Source organism: Lycium barbarum, chromosome 10 (assembly GCF_019175385.1).
Source record: "Lycium barbarum isolate Lr01 chromosome 10, ASM1917538v2, whole genome shotgun sequence".
In the NCBI taxonomy this organism is placed as follows: domain Eukaryota; kingdom Viridiplantae; phylum Streptophyta; class Magnoliopsida; order Solanales; family Solanaceae; genus Lycium; species Lycium barbarum.
The window spans coordinates 104,107,648-104,134,078 of record NC_083346.1 but is presented as its reverse complement, the minus strand read 5'-3'; the positions used below and the strand labels follow the sequence as shown (position 1 = coordinate 104,134,078).

General features: G+C 36.6%; 1 protein-coding gene across 3 annotated transcripts; it reads right to left on the bottom strand.

Annotated features, from left to right (window-relative positions):
- Positions 1-7,594: 7,594 nt before the first annotated feature.
- On the bottom strand, positions 7,595-9,918 carry LOC132614955 (protein stu1-like). Of its 3 annotated transcripts, none has more exons than XM_060329506.1 (4): positions 9,554-9,918; positions 9,390-9,457; positions 8,023-8,079; positions 7,595-7,955 (listed from the first exon to the last, which is right to left on the bottom strand). In XM_060329506.1, exons 1-3 carry the CDS (start codon positions 9,725-9,727, stop codon positions 8,070-8,072), a joined length of 252 nt encoding a protein of 83 aa, XP_060185489.1. In that variant the 5' UTR covers positions 9,728-9,918; the 3' UTR covers positions 7,595-7,955; positions 8,023-8,069. The 3 variants fall into 3 exon arrangements, 2 of the variants coding, with proteins under 2 accessions (XP_060185489.1, XP_060185488.1); XM_060329505.1 differs by having other exon boundaries at positions 7,595-7,932; XR_009572516.1 differs by lacking the exons at positions 9,390-9,457; positions 9,554-9,918 and adding an exon at positions 8,597-9,326 and having other exon boundaries at positions 7,595-7,932.
- Between the last annotated feature and the right edge of the window lie 16,513 nt (positions 9,919-26,431).

Sequence of the window (26,431 nt, the reverse complement as noted above, 5' to 3'; positions counted from 1 at the left end):
GATAATTATACCTATTTTTATTTCTTCTAGTAAAAGAAAAACAAATATACATCCAGATTATCCCTTGGATGATCAATGTCTTCATATACGTTTGCCCCATTCCAATGTGATTTTGATCTTCTCTTTTCTTGATCTTCATTGATTTTGTACGAAGTTGACCTTCATTATTGAGTCTTCAAACTTGCAAATCTGATACAAAAAGATGAAGCAATTTATTGTTAAATACAATTGAAAATCATTCTCTTGAGTTGTAGAAGTATTTGAAACACCATTTGGTTGGTTGAAACTTGAAGAATAGGGTTTTGTCGCCATTGAAGCTTCGTTTAAAGCTTGGTTCGGGTTGGTTTACGAAATCGGAAGCATTTTCGACAGTGTTGTCCCAAACGCTTGAAAATTTGAGGATCTTATATATCAAGTTTGTGACAAGTGCAGATTAGGTGAGGTTTTGGATCGAATTTTAGATAGAACTAGGTTGAAGTAGAACATTGCAGTCCGGCCCCTGTATGGCTCGTGTATATCATATGTATGCCACAAATATTCATGTGTATAATAATACGCACATGACATACGTTATAACAATATATATAGGATTTACACATGGCATACACAGATATATAACGGAAATACACAAATATACACAAGAATACTGCGACGCCAAACTCGTTTCCAAATCTTTAATCAAATTTTACTAAATCAGTTCCATCGTTTCCAAGCTCCGGATTTAGCCTCACCTAGTGGTCATACATCGTCAAGTGGGGTAAAATTTCTAAGAAAGAAGCATTGCAAAGGCTTTAGAGTTTGTTTTACCTCATATACAAATAATTACCCGGTTTAGCAATGAATCCGTTTTTCAAAAAGTAACAATAATTTTTTAACAAAATATATACAATCCAGGAAAAACATGCAAATACTTACATAAAACATACAATTATATTGTTTTAAGCAATCCAGAAGAAATATACAATTGACATACACAAAACATACAATTGTGTTTATTTTGTATGTATTTTTTATGTCGTGCGTAACCACTGTATGACACATTGGACATACAAAAAACGTACACCCGAAACACATCCTGCATACAGTTATTTCACCACAAGAAAAACCACCATACACATACCAAAACTACTATAAACCATTATTCCTTCAACCATAACAATGCAAAACTATTTCTCTTATCAAAACATAATCTTTTTGAATTTGATGCATAGTATCAGTTTACTTAGGATTCAAACCACTAGAAGATGTTCGGTCTAATCTTTGTAATTTTTTAAATTTTCTTTTCAATTTTTTTGGATTCATTTGGAAGGAATATGATTTTTTCAGTACTCTGTAATTTGGGAGTGGATTATAATCCTACTTTAGGAAAATAATATGTTAAGATTTGCTTTATGCATTATCACCAATGCAAGAGAATTGGATGCTGGAATGCAAAAAATGGATGCTTAATTTCTTCTGCATGATGAATGGTTTTAGGGAACTGATTAGGCAATAAGGCAGGGAGAAGGTAGAGAAAATAGAGAAGATTGAAGCCTAAAATCAAGAAATTGCTATGTTTTGAAAATCCAATCTTACTTTATTAGGTAATTACATAACCTGCCCTAAATATAATGGATAAAACTTAAAATAGCTTGGGCAATTCACAGGAATGCCCCTTATTCGGGGTGGTCTTTAATTTTTGCCCCTCAAATTGCTGGTCTTTAATTTTTACCCTTCGACTAGAATACCGTGAGATTCTGGGTTCGAACCCTGGTCCAAGCATTAAAAAAAAAAATCGCAAGGCAAGGCTTTTGGAAAAGTCTATCTAATGCGGCATAGGTTGCCTTAAGGCATAACTAAAGTTCTGCCGGATACGACAAAGGTCGCCTTATAAGGCAGACTTTTGCAATCTCTACCGCAGACGACATAGGGTGTCTTAAGGCATAACTAAGTTATGCCTGATCCGACATAGGCTACCTTATAAGGCAGACTTTAGTTGTGCCTTAAGGCAACCTATGTCGAATCCGGCATAACTAAAGCTATGCCTTAAGGCAACCTATGCCTCATAAGGCAGACTTTTCCCAAAGACTTGCCTTGCGATTTTTTTTTTATTTTTTTTTACTGAGCTGGGGTTTGAACCCAGAACCTCGAAATATCTTCGACCACTTTTTTAATCGAAGGAAAAAAGCTAAAGACCAGCAATTTGAGGGACAAAAATTAAAGACCACCCCAAAAGAAGGCCAATCCGCGCAAAAAAATGAAATACCTTACTTATGTAAAAATCTAAAATCTTTAAGATTAATTATGGTTAAAGGCCACAAACAAGGACATGGGCCAAACCCTCCATGAAGAGTGGTTGCTGAGCCCAATTGTATCTATATATATATATATATATATATATATATATATATATATATATATAGAATAACCTATATATACGTAAGAATAAGGTATATTTACAAAATATGATGATACTTTTCAGTTTACAGAACATATCAATAAATTTCTTACAAAACATATACGAAAATTTTGTGTATGAAATGTGTATATCTCGCTCAAAGCTTAAAATTTTCGCTCAGAATTTTGTGTATGAAAACTGTATAAAATATGTATATCTCGCTCAAGATTTAAAAATTTCTCTCAAATTGTTATATATATATATAATATATATATATATATATATATATATATATATATATATATATATATATATATATATATATATATATCTTGCTCAAAAAGTAGAATTCTCACATTTTTCGTGTATGAAAACTGTATAAAAATGGTATGAAATATGTATATAAATGTATAAATTTTGTATAAAGTCCATGTTAGGTTCTTGAAAATTTAATACAATTGTAGAACTTAGATAAAAATCTCAAGCGAAATTGTGAGAGAATACAAAAATTTGGAATCTGACAGGATGTGCGAGAATACGAAGCGAAATTGTAAGAATCTCAAGAGAAACTATACAACTTCGAATTTGGATGGCCATCATACAAAAAATCAAAGTAAGCCACAATCCATATGATTCTCAAGCCAAAAAAGAGCTGAAGTGCGGCCACCAACCATGGTTGAGTAGACCTAGAGCCTGTTTGGATTGGCTTATAAGTTGCTTATAAGCTGTTTTTAACTTTTTTGAGTGTTTGGCTGGCCAGCTTAAAGTCATTTTGTGCTTAAAATAAATTCAAAAAAATAATTGGGTCCGTTTGACTTAGCTTAGCTAAAGCAGCTTATAAGCCAAAACAAATATGTTGGGCTACCTCAACTTATTTTTGTTTAGCTTATAAGCTGCTTAAAATAAGCCCATCAAAACAGGCTCCTAGCACTTAGATAAGAATCTGACATGATCTGAGCAGATTGTGAGAGAGAAGGGGAAGGGAAGGGTCTTTTTTTTTTTTCCAGCTCTGGGCAGATTAGGGAAGGGGAAGGGAAGGATGAGCTTTTAATTTTTCAGATCCGTTATGTTTTGTAATTAAGTTGGTATGTTTTGTAAATAAGGAAAAGTATTCTTATGTTTTGTAATATAGTCTTAAGTAGCATTATTAGGTCATTTTCCCATATATTATCTAGCAGTCCAACAATTTCCCATGAGGAAATAATATTTAAAAATGTTTTTTCCCCATATAAATACAAAGATCGAGTCAAATTTACTGAGTTCTGCATACATCTCTGCCCCTGATTATATGGTTTAAGTGAAGACTAACTTAGCTACACCATTTTTACGAGACCATGCAAGGACGACATCAATTCAAATATAGTTTATAATCATGATATTTATAATTGAATTTTTTATTTCATAAAAGTACAATATTATTTGAGTTATAACCTGTTTAGAAGGTATAGCTGGCCATTAGATGTACCTTCGTTAAACGACACTTCACAACCAACGGGTGAAGATTATTTTGCCCCGCCTCCCTCTTTATTTGAAAAATGAAACTTCTCTCTTAACAATTAACTCCAAACAAGTAAAATTTATATTATAAAACATGATTTTCCCACCTTATTTTGATCGAACCAACTCAATAGGAAAACGCATGGTGGGAAACAAGTTCCATTAAAACGTGGAGAAGCTTCCTAATTTTTCTATGTGCAAACAATATTATTTAGGGGTTTTCCCACCGACATTTAGTGAAAATAGTCACTGAACATTTTTTAGTGGAAAAATAGCAATTTTGTAGTCTTGTTTACCATTAATTTAGAAATTCTAATGTAAAAGTGCCACGGTAGGCCTAAGCTCTAACGTGTACACACAAAACTCAAAAAATTCAAAGTAACTCTACCGTGAAACTACGTCACGTCCTTTGATTAATATTGTACGCGATAACAATCATTCTCTAGGAGCCTACGTCATTTTTTGTTTTGTGTATGGAAGTATTCCAATTCCTAATCAGAGAAGACAATTTTCACATTGACAGATAAATCTTAATGAACTCTTTTAATACATTTGCTTAATGTTGCTTAGAATTCAAGGAAGTAGAAGATTCCATTAATCAGATTAAACCTAAAATAAGACCTCAATACAATAACTTCTTGGTCTGTGGGCCATTATCTTTGTTTCAAAATTCCAATTTTGTCATTAATTCCACACAGACAACTTTCTTGGACAAATATATAAAGTATTCTCCGTAAACACGCCTTCCATTGGCGATTCTTGACTTGCTAAGTCAATATTATTGTCTTCAATGCTTAAAAAGGAAAAACAAAGAAGTTTGATATTGACAAAAGCTAATAGAACATTGTGAGACTATTAACTGGCTTTGCTTTATAGAAATAGTCTGACCACTTAAGACACTATCTTTGAAATATAATTACTATGAGGTCAGAATTTTCACTAAAAAAATTTAAAATATAAAAAAGTAAATATATGAAAAACTAAGACAATTCAACATCTATTATATATATATAAATATAATTTCGAGTTTGTATATATAGTGTTTTTTCGACGCCCTTCCGATACCCTAGCTCTGTCCTTGTCTCGAAGTTTCAAATTCCATAATAGACACTATCTTTGAAATATGATTTCAAAGACATGTGTTTTATGTTTATTTGTTGTTGATGATGTTTCTTCTTCTTCTAGTTTTGGAGAAGATATGTGGAAGAAGAATTTTGTAATAGTGGAGGAAATTCTCCAATCTGTCTAACAATAACCAAGAATTGTTTAAATAACCCGAAAGCTATTTAAATAATTTCAAGGAGTTTAGTTCAAACAACCAGAAATATATTTAAATATTGAAGAGAAATTTAGACATTTGGAGAGATGTTTAAATAACCTCGGGTTTTAGTTAGAACAACCGGTAAATGTTTAAACACTAGAGTTATCGAAATATTCATTAATTGTTTAGATACGAAGGAGGGGGAGGAGGATCGATAGTGTTTTTCACACTTCCCCTCCAACGCGACTCGAATCTTGGATTTACCGATCGTGGATAGAGGTGCTTTATCAACTGAGCAACATCACTAGTCATTTTTGGGATTATGTGCCGTTAATACTAAGTACTAACTAAAAAATGTGTCTCCTACCATTTCTTAAGACTTGAATCTTTTACATTTAATGTAAAAACATGGCTTACAAGTTTCTTATAATTCAGTGTCCCAGGCGATCGCAGGCAATGGTGCTTTATGACGCGATTTACCCTTTTTAACAGAATTAAGACCCCAACATAACTAGGGGAAAAAAAGAAACTGTAAACCGTAAAGCATTTAAAGAAAAGAAGAAGAAAGTTTATAGTAAAGAGGATGAGCTACCCTTATATATGCAACTATTGCATGCTAATTACTAGCGCTACATGCACTTACTACTTTAAAAAAATGTTAGTGCTGAAGTCATTCGCATGACGAGAGAAGGGTTGAATATTTCATTTTATTTCAGAAGTTTGACACAAATGATTGAATATTTGGTAGTACTATTTTATAGGAGGTGCTTTATTGGGGACGGAATTTAAGAAATAAAAGAAGATTTTTAAAATTTATGATCTAAAATAAACTATAGAAATTTGTGTGACTAAAAATCATTTCATAAAGGGTGAAAGACAAATTTAAAGTTGAATTGTTATTAAATATTAAAAAATGTCATTTTTTGGACAATAACTAAAAAAAAAAAAGAGTATCACATAATTTAGAACGGAGAAAGTAGTATATTTTATTTCTTTGTTGTCCCCAATTGAAAGTCTTATTTTACTTTTTCCTCTTGCGGATAAAGTCTTTTTTTATTATTTTGCCAGAGTTAAAGTCATCTATATCTATCTTTTCATAGTTTTTACAAATATAAAATACAGTATAATTTTTAGTGCTTTAATTTGCCAAAGTTAAAGTAATCTATATCTATCTTTTCAAAAAAATTATTTATATATACTTTTTACAAATATAAAAATACAGTATGAGTTCCATTATGCTATGGTTTTACTTAGTTTCTTAATTTTTAAATTCAAAAGAGGCGAATTTAAGATTTGATCTTTTTGGGTTCGAATTTGAAATTCAATCACAATTTATTTGATTTCTCAGGTTCGAAATTCTTTTTTTTTTTTTTTTTTGTAATTATTTAGGAAAATTGTAACATGTATACAGAATCAGAGCCAAATTAAGCTATTGAATCCGATAAACCCATAAAATTACCACTACATCTACCCTTGATAAAATAACTTCTAACTCCACTCGATAAACAATCAATTTACACTGAACGAGTACGTGAATAAAAAATCAATTTGGGAGTGAAAGGATGTAATTTTTCTTGTCTTGCGGAATTGCATATTATTGGATGTCATAAATTGTTTGTTAGTTCTAATATAGCTCATGGAAATTGGAAAGTGAGCAAATTTCCTGTATGTAGTGAGAGTACTTTATAGTATGAACTATTAATCCTGAATCAAATAAAAGAATTCGATATGTTTTACTATATTTTTGGGATTACACCGCGTAAGTGTTGTGGGGGAAATTTTTAGCAATTCGCTGGATCGTTTAAAGTTAAGACATTACTGATTTGGGATATTGACTTGAGTGCTTTTAAAATAATACTGTTTGAATGTTGCTTTTATTAGTTTAACTGTGCTAACAACAATTTAATAGTATTTTAAAGTTTACCAATGTAAGATCTTGTCCAAATGCATTGTTTTCAAAAAAAAAAAAAAAAGTGTAAGCCTTTGTATAATAATGATAGAGGGATGACAGCTTAAAAAAAGGTACTCATACCACTACAAGAAAGTTAGGATAGGACGACATTATATAAATGTCATATTACACTACTTAAATGTCATAAATTTGTTTCCCGACATTTAATTTACATTTGTGTCAAATGTCGTATATTTCAGTGTCGGGAATTTTTCGACATTTAGGCAAATGTCGGTAAGAAATTTACGACATTTTTGAAATGTCACTTAAAATCTCCGACATTTAAACTAATGTTGGTTAAACATTCGCGACATTTATTTACAACCTTTATTAAATGTCGCATTCTTATTTTTGACATTTTGTTAAATGTCAATAAAATTTTTTACGACATTTATTTACGATCTTTGATAAATGTCGCTTTGCTATTTTTAAATTTCCGACATTTAGATTAATGTCGGTACCGAATATTCTGGAGTATTAATAATAATTCACTGTTCAATTTTCATCATAACACAAATATTTATATTAAACAATCATAAATATCAACCTTTATACACAATGTAACAAATACGAAATAATAATCTTTAGATTTTATTTCAAAGGACATAGCAGAACTCTCCTGGCAAGTTATACGCTATCAAATCAAATGACTAGTTGTTCTATCTCAAATAAAACAAATTCAAACTAATAAAAGCTAAAGTAATTTCAACATGAAACTACGTCAAACTCTCTCCTCATCATCTGAATTAATTCGCTAAACTTCTAGAATAAATTCTGCAACAAGGCTAATGGAATTCATCTTTCCACAATTCGAGCACCACTTGCCAATTACACTCTTCAAAAGTGCTGCAAAAGAATTAGACATAAAACTAGAATTCAAAGTATGTAGTAAACGAAAAAAAATTAAAAGTGATTTGCATGTTTTTCCAAACTTACCCACTTCTTTTTTTGCGTGTCAACTCCATTATTTCAGGTGTTGTTGATTAAGTCAACCTGAGAAGAAATATTCTCTCTCAAAGCAAAAAGTTTACCATCTAATAACAGAGCCATCAATTCTTAAAATGCTAACAAACAAGTGAAATCACCTTTTATTAAAAAATTACGAGAATTAACCATACTTCAACAAAACAATGACAAAACTTTCCTCAAATCAAACCAAAAGCAACTGACTCCCAATTATGCTCAAGTAAAACAGAGCACTATATCCTCTAGATGTATACAACCAGGTGCAAAGAATCCGGTTTCATCAAGTCTAGAAAATATGTTGAGAACTAAATGATACAGAAAAGGACATGGAAGAAAAATCTATAAAAGATGATGAGAGCACAAAACATTTACTCAAAGTTATAATATTATAGAAGACTTTAAGTATTGAGATGATTAGAGACACCAGACAAGTATGTCTTCAATAATTGAATAGTTGGTAGATCTTGATAGAGGGAAAATCCAGTAGAATATGAAGGCAACAGCAAAAAGGAAGCTTGACAAAGATATGGATGGCACGAATTACGGTATCATCATGTCAAGCTAAAGAAAGACAATCACCAAGGGCTCAAGTTTGCTGCTATAGGCAATTAGCAAATGAAGCTCCGTTGAGGGTGAGACACAAAGAAAAGTTAAGATAAAAAACTTATGAGGCCATTTATTCTTAGACTAGCAAAGCATGCCCGTGTGATGCATGGGCCAAATCAAATTGTCTTCTAGTTTAGCGAAGTATTTTGGTAAAGAAGTTGTGTACAAAGACTATCTGTCACACGTGTTCACAGAAAGCAGTAAATGAATGAAAATGAAATTATTTGGAGAGTATTACAACTTTCTTTGCTTTTTGTAGAACCATTTGTAGCATGTGTTCGTACTCCTTCCTCACTTAAATATAATAGAAATTTTACTTGTAACATTACACATTTTCTCACAACTCTTCACTGACTTAGATGACATTAAGTGATTTCAACAAAAACACATCCATTATGCTCAGAAACTAATACATAGACGGAAATATAGGGAACCGAGCAGAAAGCAAAGGGAAGTAATTAAGTTTCTGATATCTTCATTTCCTAATTCAATTGATATTCAAGTCCAAAAGGGACAATCAAGATTGGTATTCCTTTTACCGGTCATTCAAGCAAGTAGAGAAAGACAAACACTTATCTAGGGTGGTTACCGAAATTGAAAATACAAAAAGGAACCTACATTTATATGCTGGATACAAGTAGCACATATTATGCTTTAAACACAAGATAACAACACTTGAAAATCACATTCGAAACTTCAATGTTAACTAATTACAATACGTACGAACTCACCTTTTTTGTTCGAACAACGAAACCGGTGATAATGATTGTTGGCGGTCTTCACATGAGTTATCAGAAAGCTATCAAAAAGAGGAAGATTGTTATAATTAAAAGAAAAATAAATGGCACAGCTAACTTAAGAGGAAAAAAATGTGAACCAAGCAAAAATTATTTACCTCTTCGTTACTGATTGATCTACTTTTTGAGCCATTCGTAAAACCCGTACTCTGTACATATGCTTGGATCTTTGCCTTCACTCTTTCCTTCACCTTTTCCTTCACCTTTTCATCCACCTTTTCATCCATTTTTGCTTCCATAGCTTGTTTTGCTTTAGCCAATTTTTTCTCCATATCAATTTGGAGTGCTACAGTATTTTTGAACTTCTATCTCAACCTTTGCATCAAAATTCCGTTGTTCCACCTGCGACTTTATCCTCTTTTCAGGTGAATGCAAACAATAATTAGTCCAATCTAGGATTTGGGTATACTAGAATATCACTTTATGGCGCCATAGGAAATTGATAACAACTCTTCCTTTTGCATTTTTAATCAGTAGCTGCAAATGAAAACACGGGGTCGAAGTAGGGGTGGACATAGTACGGTATTTGAAATTTTGATACAATAATTTTAATTTTTAAAAATACTATATATTATCGTACCAAATTAGTTCGGTATTTTAAAGTTCAATTTCGGTATTTTGCGGTACGGTAAATCAGTACCATATTTTGTCCGATTTGGACTTACATATACTTATATCGTGGAGAATTATGACTTCTGCTACTGAAGAAACGTCTCAATACTAAACGCCTTACACATGTAAAAACATTCAAAAGAAAGTACAAGCAATTCCATTTGTAAATCAATTACCCAAAAAGGACATTTAAATCAAGATAGAGTAGTCAAAGTTCCAACGTTAAACAATTAATTTTCTAATAATACTGGTCTATATATTTGTTAGCATTATAATACTAAGATATATGTATTGTGTATGTAATTATATACTTCGATATGGTATTCGGTATTTTGGTATTTTCTTTATGAATACCGAATAACGAATACCGTACCGAATACTAAAATTTTTAAACATGCATACCAAATATCATAATACTGACACCGCGATATAAAAAATTTCGATTTCGATATGATAATCGGTATCTACCATACCATGCCCACCCCCTAGGTCGAAGTGGAGAATTTAGTTCTTTTACGTTTGTTACTTCTTGAACTATCCTTACACCGGTTCATAGTAAGTGTCCACTTCGAATGGGTACGTGCAGAGGAAATATTTTTTAATTCTCTCATGTTCGGTTAGATAAGATTTTTTTAAAAATATTTTCTTTAGAAAAATAAGTTACTAGGAAATAACTTTCCTAATGAAATTAAATAGAAAAAACAAGCTCCACAAATGACATTCTGTATTGATTGTCTCCTTCCCACCCACTACCCACCCCCACACCCCATCTCCACCCCACCACCTACCCCAACTCACCCCCACACCCACTATCCATGACACCACCTCACCACCCACTCCCACACCCCACACCCACCATAACCCCACCACCACTACCCCCACCTAAAATAGGAAAATTATAATTAATTCTATCTTGAGTTTGTAAATTGACAAAACTTTTGGAACGGACAATTTCAGTAATGTGGACAACTAATAGGAGACGGAGAGAGTTAAACACTCTGAAAAGGGATAAAATGGTAAAATCTTAGAGACGACTGTCTCATGTCCTGTAAAATTTGGTAGGCCTTACGTCAATCGGAGGTGGATCTCCCTAAGGCAATTATAAAATCAGCAAACTTTATGTTTACTACCCAAAGTACAGACATACAACTATATAAAGTAGGACAAGATCATGTTGTTTTTGGAAGTTGGTTTGATGTCTATTCAGTCCTCTCCTAAAAGCTAACCACATTTTACACGTTTGCCTTAAAATATAAAGAGTGAATATCGTTTTTGTATTAATTAAAGAGTAGAGGGGGTTATATGTAAGGCCGAAACTTACTCTTGTCGACTGTTGATGTCAAATCAATAGATATGCATAGTATATATTTTATATACCGTTCTAAATGATAATTAATTAAAGTACGCTCTTACCTCATTAAATGATCACCTAAGTTTATTCAGTTTGATATAAATATTAGGTGTGGATAAATATTAACGCATATCTGATATATAAAGCGGTTCAGTTGAATTTATACACATGGTTAGAGACACGTAAATCAGAGTAACCAATAAAATTAAAGTTGCTAGTATTGAAGTATCGTAAATAGACGCAAATAAGATAAACAAAGAGAGAGAGCCTGGATTAGAGATGCTTATCCGAGGTTAGACTCCTCTTGTTACTAATGAGCCGTGACTCCAGAGCTTAGTAAAGCAATAGCAAGAATATATATTGTACATTGATGTGAGATTAAGTACTGTGTGTATTAGCTTGAATATCGTGTCCCTTACAATAGGAATTACCTCCTCTATTTATACTTAGAGCTAGGGGAACATATTCCATGTGTCACGGCCCTGCTCATAATAAGCCTTAAAGGCATGACAATGATGTACAATAAAAAGAGTCATAAAGTCGCAATAATAATGAATTTGTAACGCCCAAGCTGTGTAATAACGGATGACCGTTGTTACGCCCTATTTTGAACGGGTCCAAGATAGTTTGCAACTGCCCGGTTCTTCTACTGGTTTTAAAAGGGTTAGAGCCGCCACCTAATTTTTAAGGAAAAATAGGAAACCTATGTGTATTTGTGTGTCTACTCCATTTTTAGTCCACGAAACCTATAAGATTCTAGATAAGGGTTTTATTTACCCCAAGGTGAAGGTATTAAGCATCCCTCAGAGCCTGTCCAAAGATAGTCCTTTGACTTAGTTTAACTGAACACTAGAGGGGGATTATCTATATGTTTATCATTATTATTACATGTTTTCAAAATGTTATGACTTCATGAAAAGCTACACTAGGTGATAATATACTAAGTATATACAGTGTATAAAAAATGCATGTATATCAAGTATCAAGTATTTATAAAGAATGTATATCGATAGGAATGTATAAAGGATTGTAAATAAAACATACCTCGTTCGATAGTAGTGTATTTGTTAGTAAAATGAGTATATATCTATTGCCACAAAAGGTATATCAGTTGGTGTAAATAATATATACAACTATATAAAAGATGTATAAAAAATATAAGAGTATAGATATATCAAGTATATAAAAAATGTGTGTCTATGTAAAAAAAAAAGAATGTATGTATATGAAACATATAAAGAATGTATTTCAAGTATAAAAGAGTGTATATCAAACATAAAATGTCTAAAGAATTGTATAACTAGGTATATTAGTGCATAAAGAATGTAAAAATAATCTACGAATATTCATTGGTGTAAAGAGTTTATATAATAAAATTATTAAGAAAAGTGAATTTGATTTGACTTGTTTCTACCGTTTAATTAAAAAGAGTGTTCATTTAATGAATATCCTATCAAAAGAATAAGGAACAAAAGGATAGTAAAAATTTTTGGTAAAAAATAAGTATAAGGAATTGTGTATAAAAAAATGAGTGAAAAAGATATAATGCCTTTAAAAAATGAAAGATTTGTAAATGGACGGCCTAGTATTTAACTAGCGTCAAAAATGTGGATTTAACTTAACTAAAACATGTATTGGTGTATACGAAATAATATAAAATGTACGTTGTATAAAGAATATAAAATAAAGGATGGGCTAGTATGTTTTGCCTAAATACCAAAAGTGTGAATTTAATTAACGAAGCATTTATACCAAGTCAATTTAATCTATTTATGAAAGTATTGATGGCCTAAATCTTGCCTAAAGCGAATGACAAATTTTAAGTTGAACAAACACGGCGACAAGTAAATACATATATCAGCATGTCATTCCAAAAATAAAGTTTCCACTATACCACGAGTTCATGTTTTGTACATTTATAAAGAATGTAGAAAGTAAATCCAAACAGTGATTCGGGTTCCTTCCGAGTATCGTCTTCGAGATGTATTTTCCCATACCTATATAAGCACTTGGTAAAAATGTTAGTAAGAAAATAAATAACTATTTAATGAATTAAAGAAATGATAAATAAACTTAAAATAAAAAAACTCGTCTTTTGTACATTGGAGGCCTTGGAAATCAATGAAAATTTCTTCATCGGCCATTTGGGTTTAGTATTCGCCCAAATGAGTTTAAATAAATGGTAAAAAGGGTAATAGTGTCATTGGCCGCCAAAAGTATTTTCCGGGCACAAAACCAACATGTATTTAATAAAATAAATGTAAAATCAGTCCGAATGCAGTGTAACAGTGATGAATGTAGTACAAAAATAGTAGCAAAATTAGCTAGCTAGATTACAACAACAGCAATAACTAAATAAAACAACGAACTCGCAGAATACGTCGGACAAATGCAAAGATAGCGTTAGAGATTCTCCGAAACAGTTAAGGCAACTAATTTTTTTTTTAAAATACAATTATGAACATAGATGGTTTAATGTAACATCACAGTGGTAGCAAAAGTAGGCAAAAACAAGGCAGCCATGGTTATTAGAGAACAATCTCCGGCGAAACTTCGGGCAAAGCAGTAGCGATGAACAATAGAGGGCAAAGGGAGACAGCATTTTCCGGCCAAAATCATACACCAAAACAACCACAACAGTCAAGATATGAAAACAACCACAAAATAAACATCAATGGCCATGCAAACGAACACAAGCACAACTGGACATTTGAAACGAAAATAAGATAGGAATATTGAAGACAGCCATGGTAGACGTCGGAAAACACCCAGTCGTCGGAGCACGACAACTCCATCCAGATCTGAACTGGAAAAAAAAGCGCGCACACACACATACAAAAATCGTTAGAGGATGAAGGAAGGCAGCAACGACTGGTGGTGGTGTCGAAGGAGACGAGGACGAGAGGGAGGGTTTGGCAGTGATGATGTTGTGGAGATGGAGTAGTAGTCGCTGGGGATGGTGGTGGTGATTTGGTTGGAGTTCACCGGAGATGAAAGAAAGGGGCAGCGGTGTTGTGGCTGGACGGAGCTGGGGTGGTGGTCAGCGGCGATGGGAAGAGAGAGAGGGAGACGAAGTGGGGCAGCGGGGACGGTATGGAGCGTCGCCTGGTGGTGGAGGTGAAGTCCACAGCCGGCGGCGGTGAAGGTGGTGGTCAGCGTTTGAGAGAAAATGAGGGGAGAAAAAAATGTTTAGGGTTTAGAGGGGAGGAAAAAAATCTGAGTGTTGTGTGTGTTGTGTAGAAAAATGATAAGTAAATTAATCCCTCCCTTTTCTTATAATGTAAATAAACACCCTCTTTTGTCCAAAAAATAATGATCTTCCCCCTCTTGTCTCCTTTACCCCTTTTAACCCGTGTGTAAAAATGCACTAACCAATGAATTAAGAACCCAACCCATCACCTCAAATGTCAACTTTTAAAAAGGTGACGAGACCTTGACTCGATCGAATTCTTGCTCTGTGTTTAAGAATTAATTGCTCCGATTTTCTCTACACTGACGGACTGTATTAAAATATAGTTTATTAATACATGTATAAATAATAATGTAAGTATAAAATATAAATATTAATGTGTAAGATATGAAAATGTATTGCTGTAAAATTAAGAAACAATTATTAATTGCACAAAAATGGTAGTATTACGTTGTACATGTGCAAAATAATTATTCTTGGAAAATGACAATAAATTGATAAAATTCCTAAAATAAGGATAATCATCAATAAATTGTCGAAAAATGTAAAAATGTGTAAAAAAAATTATTTCGCTCTCTTTAACGAATCAGGGCCCCCCCAAAACGTTAATTTTAAGCACGCCGAGCCAAAATTAGGTGTCAACAACCGTTATGCCTCTCAGGTCTGGAGAAGCTGCATGTTACACCGGACCTGCAGCTTCTTATTGTACCATAGATCTTCCCTCGGTGGCAGTGATGCCGATTCATCCCAAGTCTTACCCTTCGTGCCACGTGTCTCGACGACATTGGTACAACTGGATCATTTATATTACCTAATACAGATAGTCCCCCCACTTTTTCGGGATTCAAACAGGTTTTCCCAAGAAATGGAAGAGTCATCATAACAAACGTGTCCGAGACACTTTAATTTAATGAAAAGACACGCCGTCTGATGCTCTGATTTTTGCATTACATGTTCCCGTTATCGGGGGGTACGGGTCTGCATCCCTCCTCGCGGGGTCCCGAGGCCAAATGATGACCCTACGAGCCTCATGATGACTCTAGGTCTCTTCCTGCTTATAAATATACCTTCTTTCGATCCTCACTTCTTTCATCTCATCTTTTGCATTTTTGAAGAGCAATGCTTCCGCAATTAAATTCCGATCATTGGAAAACCAAAATTCTTAACTTATCTCTTCGTACCTCCACTCTGAAAATAGCATCATACCTTCTTCCAACTCACCCAGAAATGCCACTTCTTTTGCCATTGCTGCCACCCCACCGCCACTGACGGCTGTGCCGGAGGTGGCGAGAAACACAATCGTCCTGCCAGATCCATTATCCCCAAAAACTGAAATTGGGATAATGATTTTACACCCAAAACTACTATCTTGGGTAAACCTAGAGCCCGAGACTCCCATGTTGGTGACTACCGAACTCGGATCTCCCCCGATCGCCTTCCCGTAGTCTGAAGGGACTGCCGGTGGGAGGACGCGGAAATCCTCCCCCCGGGTCCGGATGAGAGCATCACCTCTCACCGGCAAGGATATTCCTTCGTCTATACGTACCCATTCTCAATGAAAATTGGGAATGAGGTAGACGAGGTGATCTTAGAGATGTGCCGTTGTTATAAAGTGTGCATGGCCCAGATAAGCCTTTCAATATGGAGAGCAGTAGCGAGTATCCGGTACTTTTCGGAACAAGCTCAAGTGGGATTTTCTCTGGCCCATATGATCCGAGTCTATTCTCCCCGAATCTTCCGGGGAGGCATCATAAAGCTCACGAGGAGGGGCAACAAGTCTTTGATGACCGACCTTGACGATGACCATGAGCGAGGGTGGGCAGAACGCTTTGTATTAGTCAATACCATCGACCTGCTTCCTCCCGGTGATAGGCTCATCCCCGAGACCTGGAATAAAACTCGTAAGTGTATATTCCTTTCACAGTTCTTGCTTATACGAGCCTTACTAGTGGAACCTCAACCTTTTTTTTAATCAACTACCATCTGGGAGCCCCCAGAGATCGAGAATCTCGAGGATTGGATTAAGAGCATACTAGAAGTCTCAACCCCCAATACCCGTACTTGGAAAATACTCTCCGAGGACCGGAAGTGGATCCCCAGTAACCATGGTAAGTCCGCTTCCTATCCTTTCCTATTTTGAGTTTGCTACCGGATACTTACATTTGCATTCTTGCCGTCCCAGAGTTCGAAATCAACTCCTGCACCCCTCATCTCAGAAGTTCCCGGGGACGCGTCTGCGACCCTTGAGAAAGTGGATCAGATTAATGAGCGCAAACATGATCGAAAGAAAACTTCTTCAAGCCCTCGATCCAGGATTAAACAGACCAAAAAGAAGCTAACTAAAGGCTTAGAAGGACCCGAATCAATCCTTCCATCAACTTCTCAACTACCAGCCAAAAATACCAGCATTCAGTAGATTATGGATCTAGCGAGTCCGGATGAAGACGATGTGCAGCTCTCAAGGAGTGTTGGCGAGAGCAGCATTCCTGGTGCCGATGCTCGGAGCGAACCTGCCCTGTGGGCTTAAATGGTGATAGCTGAGCGTGGAGCCTCGGCGACCCAAGCTACCTTCACCCTAGTAGGATCCGAATCCTCTGGCCTTCGTGCTCGAGCTCCTGCTTTATCTGCTACTCCGGCTCCCCCAGCACCTGTCTCTATAACTGCCGCCCTCGGTTCTGTTGCTCTTCCGACCTAAGAGCATGGCCCTTCGTCGCCCATAGAGAGTTTAGTCAATGAGTACCCTGCTCCGGCCAATGAACCAAATGCATTCAGACAGGTTGCCTTCCAAGTCTCAGCTGAGTGCCACCTTCTGTCCCAGCATGTTGGGATTACTAATTATATGTAGTATGTGGCCTCGGAGAGAGAGACAAAATGAAAGCAAAGGAGGTCTCTCCCGAATGTCTGATTAATACTGGCAATCATGCCGCCGCCGGGGTGAGACCAATTCCATAGCTGCTTCTAATAAAATTTTGCTTCTGCCATTTCTAACTTTTTCGTGATACAGGTTGGCTTTCTTTGCAACAAGAGACTGCTACGGATGATCGCAAAAAAAAACCGCTCTCATTCGGGAGAGGGACTTAGCTATAGAGAAGATGATGGCTACTGAAGCAAAGTTAGCTTGGGCGAATGAGTTGGAGACCAGGCTCGGACAGGTTGAAGAAGAGAAGAAATTCTACAGGACAAGGCTGATGATTGGAGGAACAGGTGGAACATGGCAAATAATCAAATTTGCAACTTAACAGCTCAGATGTTTGCATTGGAAGTAGATGTGCACTACCTGGACGGCGTTTCCGAGGCCAAGGACGTTGAGATTGTTGTTGTTCGTACTGAGAATGACAAGTTGAAAGACCAACTGGCTGTGGTTAGGGCCCAGAATCTCGAGCACCGGGATAGTAATCTAAAGTTTTCAGCTACCATAACTGCACTCCGGAGCAAAAATGCTGATATGATCCTTGCTGCGGATATGGCTGAGGCCAAGTTCCAGGCCGTTGTTGACAGCCGAGACTTAGGCATGATTCGAAGCTCTTACCAGATAAGAAGGTAGACCTTTGAAGCCATTAGGGCCGGGCACATAAGCGACCTTAAAGATGAGATCGAGAAGGCCCGCCTATTGGAGCAAAGGTCGGTGGAGTCCCCATAAGAAGGGAACCAGGATGAGGGAGATAGAGATAATGCCTTTACTGATCAAAAGGCCATTGAAGAATCTGCGCCGGCTGCAAGCCAAGCTCTCCCCTCGGAAACAACTCCCCGTCTCTCTGCAATGTCTCCAAGCGTTTTCGGATTTCCTCAGCTTCCGTTTAAGGCTCCTTAGAACTTTGAAAACCTTGCAATTCCTTATTTTGTTTTGAAAACTTTGATTGGATAACAGAGCCAAGTGTGTTGGTCTACAGGTTTTGTAACTCCTCTTTTGATCCTGAGCAAATAGAACCTGGAGGTAAGAAAATGACGTCTCCTTATTCGTTTTGGCACAAATGTTTTTGACATTAACGTTCACTTGCGTCAATTTACCGAACTCTGCTTGTCGTGGCAAAGAAATTCGCTTAACATGGCTAAAATTTTTGCTTAACATGGCAAGGAAAGTAACTGCTTAACATGGAAAGAAATATGAACTACATATTTCAAAGTGAGAAAATTCCATTTCCATAAGTTTTCCATAAATTCCGAATACATGTAGACATTTCAACCAAGCAGTCCCCAGTATTAGTATAGTTCATCTTATATATATGTAGCCCCATAATATTTGGAAGCAAAGTATGAGGTTCCAGACATTGAATGATGCCCTTAGGAAAATCTATTGACGACCAAACGGTACTGCCTCGTTAAAAACCTTGCCGGAAAAACTCAATTGGGAGAAAAATCGGACGAAGGGGAAAATAGTGCAGTACCACCGACCACAGTTCCCCGGCTAAGCATAATATTTTTTGAGAAAACTTCCATTTTAATTATTGGGGACTTCCTTTCCGTCTGCATCCTCGAGCTTGTACGAGCCTTTTCCGGTAATACCAATCACCTTGTACAAGCCTTCCCAGTTCGGACCTAGCTTTCTAGCATTTGCGTTTTGAGTACTTTGAGTGACCTTATATAGCACCAAGTCCCCGAGTTGGAAATGACAAAGGTTGGTGCGACGATTATAGTATCGCTTCATCTGCTGCTTTTGAGCCACCATCCGGACGTACACGAGGTCTCCATGTTCCTCCAATAGATCCAGCTGAACTGACATTGCCTCAGAGTTAGTCTATTCTTGTGCCAAATCGTACCCGGGGCTAGGAGCTCCGATTTCCATTGGGATTAACGCCTCCGCTCCATACATGAGGGAGAAAAGAGTTTCACCGATGCTGGATTTCACCATGGTTCTCTATGCCCGTAGCACCTCCGGTAACTTTGAAGGCCATGCTCCATTGACATCTTCTAACATCTTCTTCAAATTTAGGGTAACTGTCTTGTTTATTGAATCCGCCTAACCTTTTCCACTGGGATGGTAAGGGGAAGAAGTGATCCTTTTGATGCTCAACTCCTCAAGAAAACGTGCAAATTTGGCTCCAATAAACTATGGGCCATTGTTACAAGTGATTTCTTTCGGAATTTCGAACCTCCAGATTATGTGATTCCAAATGAAATCAATCACTTCCTTCTCTCTGATTTTCTTGTAAGCTACAGCCTTGACTCATTTAGAGAAGTAATCTATTACCATTAGTACGAATCATACATGACCTGGCCCTGCCGGCCACGACCCTACTATGTCCATCCCCTATTTCATGAACGAACCTGGGAAAATAACCGGGTGTAAATCTTTACTGGGTTGATGCAACATTTGAGCATACAGCTGGCACTTGTCATACTTTCGAATGAACGCCTTGGAATCCTCTTCCATTCTAGGCCAATAATACCCAGCCTGGAGCAGCTTCTTTTAGAGCGAATCTGCACTGAAATGATTACCACAGATCCCCTCGTGCACTTCCCGCATGACGTAATCCGACTCCTCGGGTCCTATGCTCCTTGCCATCAGGCTAGAAAAATACCTGCCGTGAAGCAGACCACCAATGACGCTGTAGCGGGTTGCTTTTATTCGCAAATCCCTCGAAGCCTTTGAGTCTTTCGGTAGCTTCCTGTGGTTGAGGTAGTTCAAGAACTTATTTTTCCAATCCTATATGAGGTTTGTTGAATTGACTTAATCGTACCCTTACTGATCAAAGGCCGAATGCAGTAGCTGGACTACATATACTGAGTTCGGGCTTACTGACTCCGTGGATGAGCTCAAATTGGCCTGTGCATCACCTTCACATTCTCCTCGTGAGGAATGTGCACCACTATCTACTTCTGAAACCGAGCCAACAACCTCAAGACCTTCTCTAGGTACTTTAGCATCCGCTCTTCCTTGGCTTCGAATACTCCGTGCACTTGATTGACCACCAGGAGGAAATCACACTTCGCCTCAATGACATCTGCTCCGAGTCCCCTAGCTAGTTCTAGACCTGCAATCAAAGCTTCGTATTCCGCTTCGTTATTAGTGAGAGGCACGCTATTAATATCTTGCCTCAAAACATCACATGCGGGGGTGCGGAGCACAACCCTGAGCCCCGTGCCTTTTACAATGGACGCCCCATCCGTGTAGAGTGTCCATACCCCAGATTCAGCCCCTTGTACTAGAGAGGCTTCCTTCTGATCCTGGGGAGCCACGCCCGGACTGAAATCCTTCATAAAGTCTGCCAGGACATGGGACTTGATTGCAATACAAGGCTTATACTCAATGTCAAACTCGTTTAACTCAACCGCCTACTTAGTTCAGGCTTGTGGAGCACCTTTCTTAAAGGAAAGATGGTAACCACGGCGATCGGGTGACACTGAAAATAAAGCCGAAGCTTGCGCGAGGCCATTACTAGGGCGAAGGCCAACCTTTCAAATAAAGGGTACCGAGTTTCATCCCCCGACATGACTCGACTTACGTAATAAATAGGGAATGCGTACCTTGGTCCTCCCAAACAAGAACTGTGCCTACCGCTACCTCGGAGACTGCCTGATAGACTAGCAGCACCTCTCCGTCCTTGGTTTGGACATAAGCGATGGTGAAGATAAATACGCTTTGAGGTCACGGAGCGCCTGTTGACACTCCAATGTCCATTTGAAATCATTTTTATTTTTGAGCAAAGAGAAAAATTTGTGACACTTCTCCGAGGACCTTGATATGAATTTGATGAGAGCAGCTATCCGCCCAGTGAGTCGCTGTACCGCCTTTATGTCTTCAAAGGTATCCAGAATGTCTTTGATGGTCTTTATCTTCTCCGGGTTTATCTAAATTCCCCTTTGGAAGACAAGGAATTCCAAGAACTTACCGGATCCGACCCCTAATGCGCACTTCTTAGGGTTCAACTTCATATTGTATTGCCTCAAGATGACAAATGTTTCCTGCAAATGATTAATATAGTCCCCTACATGGATACTTTTGACTAATATATCATCTATGTATACCTCCATGGTTCTGCCTATTTGTTGTTCAAACATCTTATTTACGAGCCTTTGATAAGTGGCTTCAACATTTTTTAACCCCAAAGGCATTACAGTTTAACAGTATGTTCCGAAATTAGTTATGAAGGAAGTTTTCTCTTAATCCTCCGGGTGCATCCTTATCTGGTTATACCCGAAGTAAGTATCGAGAAAACTCATTACTTCATGTCCAGCTGTAACATCGATCTTTTGATCGATACTCGGCAACGGGAATGAATCCTTTGGGCATGCTTTATTTAAATCTTCAAAGTCTGTACACATTCTAAAATTGTTACCTTTTTTCGGAACTACCACTACATTAGCGAGCCAATCTGAGTACTTGACTTCTCGAATGGACCCGATGTTTAAAAGGCCAGCAACCTCTTCCTTAACGAACTTGTTGTGGACCTCCGCTATGGGTCGCTTCTTTTGGCGAACCGGTGGGAAGCTAAGATCCATTCCAAGTTTTTGAGTTGCTACGTCCGATGGGATACCTGTCACATCCTTATGGGACCAAGAAAAATAATCATTATTATCACGTAAATAAGCAAGTATAGCTTCCCTGAGCTCCGGAGTTAACCCCATGCCTAGATATACCTTTCGCTTTGGAAGTTCTGGACGCAAAACAATCTACTTTAACTCCTCAGTAGTGGATTTGGTGGCATCTGATTCGTCCGGTGGTTGAAATATCTCGGGACCCCTGATCATCCTCGACCTCCTCATGCTTTTTGTTATTTTTTCTTTCCACTGAAGCCTTCTTGTCTTCATCTGAGGTAGGTCCCGAGATCTGTAATTGCTACAAGATCGGCTCATTTTTGCCCCCATTGCTACAGGATCTTCCACAACGAAGATGTTATTTGCTGATTGGTCACCCTAGATCTGTTTGATCCCGGCCAGAGTAAGAAATTTAAGCAACAAGTGAAGAGTTGAGGGGACAACCTTCATGTCGTGGAGCCAAGGTCTCCCGAAAATAGCATTGTACTGCATGTCACCGCCGATCACATAAAATTTTGTCAACTTCATGACCCCTCCTGCTTCTACGGGCAAGTCAATTTCGCCCTTGGTGGTTTCGCTGGCCATGTTGAAGCCTGACAATGTCAGTGCCGCCGGTATCATTATCTCTAACATTCCCATTTCTTCCACCACATTCAAGCGGAGGATATTTGCTGAATTTCCAGGATCTACCATGACTCGCTTAACTTGGCAATTTCCAATAAGTACGGTGATGACAAGGGCATCATTATGATGCGAAGTGATGCCCGCGGCATCTTCATCAGAGAAGGTAATAACCTCATCCTTCAGAAACTCTCTAGTTCTCTTTTCTCGTGTCACCCATTTCTTCATCTTCTTGGATGCGGTGAAGCTAGTCCCTGCTATCATAGCTCCTTCAAAAATCATGTTGATTACGTGCGGGGTAGCAGTTGGCACGCCCTTCTCCTCGGTAGGGTTGGCTCTGCCATAATTTTTTCTTCCTCTCTCGCTCAAGTATTCCCGGAGATGTCCTCTGGAAAGCATATTCGCCACCTCCTCCCAGAGATGTCTGTTGACACCTAATTTTTTTATCTTCCGTAATTGTTTTTAATTACTCAGAGTCCTTAGATGACAAACAAAGTGAACCATGCATTTTTAGTGGTCAAAATGATTTTTATAAAAAAAATATTTAGGTCAATATTTTACCCCTCTTATTTGGTAAAATAATTTTTACAATAAATCATTTAGGAATTAGTTGGTACATTTTATGGCATTTATAGGATATTTTTTAGATTTAATCAAAGAAAAGCAGTTTCAAATAATTACTTATTTAATTGTTTAAATTGTCAAAAAATCAAATTAGCAAATATATTATTCCCTTAATCCAAGGAATTTGATTAATTAAAAGAAATTGACCATTTTACCCGTCAATCCTTAATTTTGCGCATTGACATAATTTGTTAAAATTAACCATAATTGTTTCTAGTGTTTAATTAGGATAGCTAGTTAATAAGAAAGTCATTATTCCAAATTGAGTTTTAATTATTTAATTATTTCAGTCATGGCCACAATTGAATTAATCAACTTATGGTTTAAGGCAATTGGGGTCAATTTTGTAAATTTAGCCCCTTAGTAACTTTAATTGAAATGAACAGATCCATTGGCTCAAATTAATTAAGGTCATTAGTGTAATTTAGCTTTAATTGGTCAATTGGTTATTGTCAGGTCATAATTGAACTGTGCAATTAGTGGCCATTACTTTAATTTTGACCACCTGTTAAATTTTTGCATGCATGTCCCTCCCGTATACATGTATACACAAATATACACTTTCGTATACATATACACATATGTATATCAGGTATACATGTATACATAAATGGGCCCCCTTCTCTTTGTTATTAACTCGGACCGAGTCTAGCCCAAAAGGGCCTGACCCGACCTAATGCCGTGTATAGAGGGGGTAATACCCCTTCAATGTTCATTTCATACCAAACACCACCCTATATGCTCCTCTCTCTTGCCCTATCCCTAACCCTAGCTGGCACACCTCACTCCCACATCTCTCTTCGTCCCCACTGCCAAAAATGGCAATAATTCCGTCGTTTCAGATCTTGCTCAGTCCTTACATGGCCGTTTGGGGAAAACAATTACTGCATCTGCCCTTGTTCCGCCTATTTCCACCCTATCAAAATACAAGCTTAATTTTCTGAAAATTTGGCAATCTCCCACATCGACCAAACTATGGTTTCATCTGAATTTAGGGTTCTATAATTAGAACCCTAATTCACAACACACAAAAAAAGAGGAGACACGCACAAAGCCCAGATTTTGAGCACTTATACTCGAAATTGGGGTTATTTAGTTCAAAATTTTATACTTAACTGAAAGGTTGAGTTCCTAGTTTAAATTTTTTTATTTTTTCTTGTGTGGTGGTTTGAGTTGGAGCAACGAAGCACAAAGGAGCTTTTAAATCCAGTTCTTGAACCAGGCTCTGCACAATCAAAAGGTAACACTTTATCTTATTGAAGTTCTTTTATTTGCCTGCTTAGTTAGTATTTGTTTATGTTTGTGTTTAGTTAAGGTTTACTTATGCTTGACTATAGTAGTTTAACTAGTTTTTCTACCTTTTTCAATATAGGTTTATGCTTAGTTATGGTAGTTTAACAAGTTCTTGCCTTTGTCACTGATAAAGTTTATTCATTATGACTATGTTTGGATGAATGATAGCTTGTAATTACTTAACACTATTTTGAGACCCCAATCAATATCTTTCCTTTATAATAAAACAAGAATATGCCTTTGTTTGATGTTCCTCTGAATTGGACAGAACTTGTGACTATGATCTGAATTTGAGCCTGGCCTCTAATTATAAGATGGCTTAATTTCTTCATGAACAAATGATTTGAAGTTTAAAAACTAAACTTCTCTTAGCTTAAATTAGGATAGACTCTTAAGGGTGTCTAAGCTCTTTAGTTTTAACACAATATGCTTCAAAAAGGCCTATGGCATCCCTGATTTTGGCTATTTAATGTTGTTATTCAAATTTGTCCCTTTTCTTTGTAGTTCATGAATGAGTGTCTTGTTTTCCATCCCTTTCATTCTATGTGTGTCCAGCATCATGCGATCACCTGAAACTAATTAGCATTTTTCCTTCTTGAAAACCTGAAATTGGAGTTCCTCACATAGTCCTGACAGTGTCATGAAGTTAGCCTTTATGATCTTAAGGATAAAAAGGGGGTAAAAGAAGAGAAAAGTATGAGAGGCTTGAAATGAACTTATTTAAATCCCTCCATATGTAGACTGTATGCTTCACCTCTTAATGTCATAGCTTGAAAGTTAACATATAGTGTCTATAGATTAAAAAAATGAGCTTTAGAGGTGATGGCCTCACCCTGTACTGTTACTCCTCTAGGACCCTGAAGTCATTTCATGCTGACCTTGTTCCTACTAGCAATTGGGGCCACCAAAGTCTCTTTGATGGATTAACTAAGGTTTAGTGTTAATTTAAAGACTTCCTAGTTAAATTAATATATCAAGATCAGCAGAAGTCAACATGGAAGGGGCTTTAATAATGTCTGGTGTGTTCAGCCACAATATGTATAGCTTAAAATTGGTCTTAAAATATGGTGTATATGTCTGTATGTACTTTTCATGATCAAAGGAGATTTTGGAGCAATTCTGTGATTAAAGTCTTGTGACAAGTTAACTAAAATGCTTACCTGTGTTAATATTGATTAAGTATTTAGACTGAGATTGGTTAAATGACAGTGTTTGTATAAGTCATAAGTATTCATGGGCAAGCTAAAAACCACGTGACTTAGAAGAGCCTTGTAAAGGTACCTTGAGAGAGGATTAAGGAGAATCAAGTTTAACTTGGTTCATAATGCCTTTCCTCCAAATAAAAGATACCATGCCACATCCTATAAGTCTATGGGGTGTGTGTTTGCTATATGAATATATTTAGCCTTACAATCCTATCATTAGACTAAGGGCCAAGGGTTGAAACCAAATCTATCTTGCTTAAACAGTCTTCTAAAACCATGTGGTAAATATGTTCACATATAGTTGGTTGATTTCTGAGAATTGGTTGAGTTGAAGTCTTGGCAAATTAATTTGCTGTCTTTAAAAATGAACATTAAGGCTCTAGAATCTTTTGATCTGTTGGACTCTTCTACATTGGTTTTTTGTCTGAAAATTATGTTTAATCTTTGCCCGACATATTTCTTTCTAATTGAATGAACTGTTTGGGATTTGAGTGGTCATTTCACATTTCTACTTTCCCTCCTGAATCTGTAAAGGTTAAATGTCAATTCTTAAACTGTTAAATTCCGTCCCTCCCATGCTGCCATTTTTTTGTTCAAGTATTTA